The sequence below is a fragment of the Aquarana catesbeiana genome, linkage group LG03 (assembly GCF_042186555.1).
Source record: "Aquarana catesbeiana isolate 2022-GZ linkage group LG03, ASM4218655v1, whole genome shotgun sequence".
NCBI classification, from domain to species: Eukaryota; Metazoa; Chordata; class Amphibia; order Anura; family Ranidae; genus Aquarana; species Aquarana catesbeiana.
The window spans coordinates 712640304-712646484 of NC_133326.1; the positions used below are offsets into that span (position 1 = coordinate 712640304).

At 46.5% G+C, this 6181-nt stretch overlaps 1 protein-coding gene and 1 long non-coding RNA gene across 2 annotated transcripts; both read right to left on the reverse strand.

Moving 5' to 3' along the window:
• Positions 1 to 342: 342 nt before the first annotated feature.
• LOC141134904 (uncharacterized) lies at positions 343 to 802 on the reverse strand. Its single transcript, XR_012243277.1, has 2 exons — positions 751 to 802; positions 343 to 504 (listed from the first exon to the last, which is right to left on the reverse strand). It is a non-coding gene; the product is annotated as an uncharacterized lncRNA (long non-coding RNA).
• Positions 803 to 1309: 507 nt separating this feature from the next.
• LOC141133664 (E3 ubiquitin-protein ligase Midline-1-like) lies at positions 1310 to 5830 on the reverse strand. Its single transcript, XM_073623160.1, has one exon. It carries the CDS (start codon positions 5321 to 5323, stop codon positions 3749 to 3751), a length of 1575 nt encoding a protein of 524 aa, XP_073479261.1. The 5' UTR covers positions 5324 to 5830; the 3' UTR covers positions 1310 to 3748.
• Between the last annotated feature and the right edge of the window lie 351 nt (positions 5831 to 6181).

A 6181-nucleotide genomic window follows, 5' to 3' on the forward strand; every position in this document is an offset into this window, starting at 1 on the left:
ATACATACCGGGGGAGAAAGGTGACTGAGTTTACTTCAGTGGGCACAGGAGTAACTTACCCAATAAAGGTGTCCGTGTTAAGCCTCCATTTTTTACTTTATTACATGTTCTATTTTTTATGCAATATTTTGCTTTTGATTTCCTATATATTGTTCCTAAATTATTGATTGCACTGAATGCACTTTATTAATCTTTGCACCTGTTATATGCCTTGTTTTATATATTGCAAGTATATTTTTAGCGCTGCACTCTTTATTTACAATAGCCAGATGTATAGTACAGTGGCAGGAATATGTGATCAGCTTGATTGGGCTGCAATTTAAGAAGGAGAGAGGAGGCAAGTTTTATAGTGAAATAAAAAGTAGAGTTTATTATTTCAGAGAAAAATTCCAGAACTATTGTACAGACTCCATGCACAGTATGTAGGCAGCTTTTACTAGGACACAGTTTTAAAGGGAGAGACCAGTCAGCTCCCCCCACAAACTGATCCATCAACACAGACACCTGCACCCCCACTCCCTGACACACCAATAACCCCCCACACTGATCCATCAACACAGACACCTGCACCCCCCACACCGATCCATCAGCACAGACACCTGCACCCCCCACACTGATCCATCCACACAGACACCTGCACACCACTCTCTGACATCCCTACACCCCGCACACTGACCCATCAACACAGACACCTGCACCCCCACTCACTGACACCCCAACACCCCCACACTCATCCACCAACACAGACACCTGCACCCCCACTCACTTACACCCCCCACACTGATCCATCAACACAGACACCTGTACCCCCACTCCCTGACACACCAATAACCCCCCACACTGATCCATCAACACAGACACCTGCACCCCCCACACTGATCCATCCACACAGACACCTGCACCCCACTCTCTGACACCCCTACACCCCCCACACTGATCCGTCAGCACAGACACCTGCACCCCCACTCATTGACACAGCAACATCCCCCACACTGATCCATCAACACAGACACCTGCACCCCACCCTTACACCCCCCACACTGATCCATCATTGCAGACACCTGCATCCCCACTCACTGACCTGACACCCCAACACTGATCCATCAACACAGACACCTGCACCCCCACCCCTACAACCCCCACACTGATCCATCAACATAGAAACCTCCACCCCCACTCACTGACAACCCTACACCCCGCACACTGATCCGTCAACACAGACCCCAGATTCCCACCCCTACACCCCCCACACTGATCCATCAACACAGATACCTTCACCCCCACTCACTGACACCCCTACACCCCCCACACTGATCCGTCAGAATAGACACCTGCACCCCCACTCATTGACACAGCAACATCCCCCACACTGATCCATCAACACAGACACCTGCACCCTGACTCACTGACACCCCTATACCCCCCACGCTGATCACCACTAGTACATCTCTCCAGGTAAACACTGCACCCCCAGATCAGTGCCAGATCAGTGCACCCCATCACCTCTTACCACTGAACATAGTCATACTGACAGAGGAACCTTTGGCCAGCCCAGAGGCGGGATAAAGAGACTCAACCCATTTTGTCCTTTCAGGGTAAAGTGGGAGATTCTCTTGAAAACCCTCCAAACCCCCCTATATATTCTGCTTTGCTGTTGCCCAATATGTTGTTGCTCCATCAAAGCCCTTGCTAGGTTCTCAATTTCACGGGTATGAGGGATCATGTGATTTTCTCCCAGCATACAATGCTCAGGCCTAAGCAGCCAATCGCCAGGCTTGAATACTGTCACATGAGGGAGGGGTGACAACATCAATCCTGTGTTCTGACATAATCCACCATGGAGCCCACATGAGGGGGGGGGGTGGATGGAGCAGCAGAGGAGAGCAATATTGGGGAATATAAAGGGGTCGGGTTGGGCCCTGAGTGGACAAGTGTCAAAGTCTCTTTAAGACCATTTGGCATCCCAAAACAATGTGACATACTTGGGTCTCAAAAAAAATAAAAACAATAAAGCCTCATATAGGATCCCTAGGTAATGAGACACACTTGGGGCCCCAGACAGACTCCTTTAGCAGCCAAGGCAAAAAATCAAAGTGTCCTCCCCCCATGAGCTGTGAACTATAGCGGTAAAAGTTGCAGGTTCTGCCATTTTTGTGCCTCCATCCCGCTAAAGCACCCAAGTTGGTCGCCTCTTCTGTAACTCTTTGGCTCGGCCCTGCCACCAGACCCTTGGAAATGTTTGGGGCCCCCAGACAATATTACATTTTTTTAGGCAGAATGGGAAATATTTGGGCCCCCAGGGACTGGGGCATATTTGGGGAACCCTAGAGCGTGAGACCCAATCAGTTTGGTGTGACTGTTAGCAGCACTGTGATGTATATTGCTGTTCAGCGTGTTCAGGGCCACAGAGGGGGTAGAACCGGCCCTCCTGTATGGTGTCTGGACAGCTTTATGGTGCAGGCAGTTCGAAAAGCTGCTGATCACAGCTCAGAGCCCCCACCATCTCCCCCACAGTACAGATGACTTCTCCTTCCTGGTGGTTGCCCCAGGGGGATCGGTTTCGGTGACTGTCCAACCACTCCTCTGATCACCCTTCTCCTGTCCACAATCCCCATTCCATTCAGCTCTGATCCCCCTGTGCCCCTCAGCTCTTCCAGCTTCTTTTCCTCTCCCTCCCGCTGGCTGTCAGCTGCTGCGAGCACAGAGGAGGACCAGTAAATGTGTCAAATTTATCAGCCCCTTCCTTTCCTGAATGAACACAGTGAATGATTGATACTGATCACTTCTGTGTTCATCCATAATTGAAGTGTGTTTACTATGCTTCCGTTTGTGAATGAATAGAAAGCCTCTGTACAGAGCACCTCCTGTTCATTTATTCTCTGCAGAGAAAGGATTGGGGATCTCTGTCCTCAATCTCCTCCTCTGTCACAAGAGTGAATCATCAGGGGTCTGTTTAGACCCCTGATATTTCACCCCCCCCCCTTACAGGGCTGTTAAAAACTGTAAAAAATAAAAAAAAATCAATTGTAAAAAAAACTTAACTAAGGGTTCCTTCCCACAGGTACTCTGGCACATAAATGAGTAATTTGTTCATGCGGCTGAAGCTGTGTTCAGAGCCATACACCTGACCCCACACACCCATCCAGGCTGGGGGATCCCTGTCAGGTAATGTACGGGGCCCCATGATTTCTAACAGCAGCCCTGAGCGTGTTCTCCGGTCTCACCCTCTTTGGCTTCCCGTATATTTTACATACTACCAGTCTAATGTATGCCGTGTCTCTGTAAGGTATTGTCCTCTCTGGTGGGGAAGATGAGGGTGAGACCGGAGAACATGCTGCACAGCAATATACATCTCAGTGCTGATAACAGTGACACCAACACAATTATATTACTGATACATTCTATTACAGTCTATGCCAAGCTAAGAACTTTTCTTTATAGTTTTGGATGGAGTGAGGAAGGATTAGAACACCTGTTGGGTTTTTACTGCTATCTGGTGATTCCAGATAGGAGAGGAAATCAGCAAAGGGGACCCAGACATACATTTTTAGTAGAATAGGGGAAGGCTAGAGCCCCAGTCAGATTTTATTACAATTGTGGAGAGCTCCCCTCACTTCCTGCTTGGTAAAATCTTGTCACCGGGACAGGAAGTGAGGAGAAATCTAATGGAGATCTGGATAGTCTAGTAAAAACCTGACAGGGGTTCTAATTCTCCCCACTCCATCCACAACTAAGAAAAGAATGACTATTATTCCCTATTCCCCCCACAGATCTTTATACAACCTCTCCATACACCTATCACAGCATGGAGGGGCTCAGTGAAGGTGGTGGTGAAGGTGTGGAGATGTCGGATCGGGTCACACAGATCATAAAAGGAGATCCGCTCGACCTCATAATCCAGATCTATCCTGACTCTGTTACTGGAGATATTGGAGGGTAAGAGGATCTCTTTACTGTCATGTCTCACCCCATAGTAATTTTCTTTCCTCCACAAACACCAGGACTTCTTATTCTTTCCAATCAGTGACCGCTTTCCTGCCCTCTCTATACGGGGGTAACACATCCCGACTATCCACCAATCTGGTCCCCCGACATCCACTTCCCAGTAATGTCTCCCTGAGGAGAAACTCCGACTGCTCAACACCTGAGAATAACGCAGAAATCTCTCTCGTGTTTCTGGATAATTCTGTTTTCTATCTGACCTGGATACAGTTTTCCTGTCATCTGATATATGGAGTTTATTATTAGCTGTGTTTACATCCAGTAATAAGTCTGCAGCTCTCTGTATATAGAAGGATACATTTCCTTCAGTTATTATATCAGATAATGTGTGTAATGTGTGTGATATCCCATCCACATCCAGACCCCCTCCATCATGGAGGAGTTCCTCATGTCTCTCTCTGTCCTCATTATCTCCATCCTCAGTATCACACAAGTCACCTGTGTCTGATTCCTGTAAGACAGTCAGTGGATCCGTCATGTTACACAGCTCCTCAATGTGACGCATCTTCCTGGACAGCTCCTCCTTCTTTATTTCCAGATCCCGGATGGAGATGGAGATCCCCTCTGCCCTCCCGGAGATTTCCCTCAGGACTCTCTTCTCCAGGTCTTCCAGACGTCTCCTGAGATCTCTAAACAGGACAGTGACTCTCTCGGTGTCACCAGATGCTTTTTCTTCTACTTTCCTCCTGTGTTCCTGCAGACTCTGGACTCTTTCCCCCATCTCCTCTCTCTTTATCAGAAGGTTCTGCAGAACATTCCTCAGTGTCTCCTTCTTCTTCTCAGAAGCCTCATCCAGCATCTCCACCTGGTGTCCTCGATGTTCTCCAGCCAAAGTGCAGGACACACAGATACAGATATCATCCTCAGTGCAGTAATACTTCAAAATTTCTTTATGGATGGAACATTTCCTGCTCTCCATGGACAAGGTGGGGTCACATAAGACGTGTTCTGGAGACTTTTTGTGGACTCTCAGGTGTTTATCACACAGAGAAACCTCACAGTGCAGACAGGATTTAACAGCAGGTACAGGATAGTCCACACAGTGATTACAGAAGACCCCGGACTCCTCCTGATCTGGCTGAGCAGACATGAAATTCTCCACTATGTTACGTAGTGTTATGTTCCTCTGCAGTGCAGGCCGATCCGGAAACTTCTCTCTACATTCAGGACAGGAATATCCTCCAGACCCCTCCTGTGTATCCAGCACACGATCAATACAGACCCGGCAGAAGTTGTGACTACATCTCAGGTTTACAGGATCTGTATAAATGTTCAGACAGACGGAACATTCCAGCTCAGCTCCCAGGTTAGCAGACGCCATCGCTGACAGAGGAAGAGAAATGAAAGTGAAAATCTCTGACACCTGAGAAGAATGCAGTTGGGAGGGTCACTTCCTCCTACACAGGGGGAGGCTGATCCAGATCAGTATTAACCACTTCACCACTTTAAGACCAGCCTCGTTTTGGATTTTAGGTGTTTACAAGTTTAAAACAGGTTTTTTTGCTAGAAAATTACTTAGAACCCCCAAACATTATATATTGTTTTTTTTCTAACACCCTAGAGAATAAAATAGCGGTCATTGCAATACTTTTTTTTGCACCGTATTTGCGCAGCGGTCTTCTAAGCGCACTTTTTTTGGAAAAAATTCACTTTTTTGATTAAAAAAATAAGATAACAGTAAAGTTAGCCCAATTTTTTTTTATATTGTGAAATATAATGTTACGCCAAGTAAATTGATACCCATCATGTCACGCTTCAAAATTGCGCCCGCTCGTGGAATGGCGTCAAACTTTTACCCTTAAAAATCTCCATAGGCGACGTTTAAAAAATTCTACAGATTGCATGTTTTGCGTTAGGGCTAGAATTATTGCTCTCGCTCTACCGGTCGCGGCAATACCTCACATGACCACCGTTTTCATATGCGGGCGCTACTCACGTATGCGTTCGCTTCTGCGCGCGAGCTCGGCGTAATGGGGCGCTTTAAAATTTATTTATTTTTTTATTATTTATTTTACTTTATTTTATTTATTTTTTCACTGTTTTTTTAAAAAAAAAAAGATTGGATCACTTTTATTCCTATTACAAGGAATGTAACCATCTCTTGTAATAGAAAAAAGCATGACAGGTCCTCTTAAATATGAGATCTGGGGTCAAAAAGTCCTCAGATCTCATATTTAGA

Bases quoted from the DNA above. Each gene is read 5' to 3' on its own strand.
- LOC141133664 (XM_073623160.1), bottom strand. From the start codon at position 5,323: ATGGCGTCTGCTAACCTGGGAGCTGAGCTGGAATGTTCCGTCTGTCTG.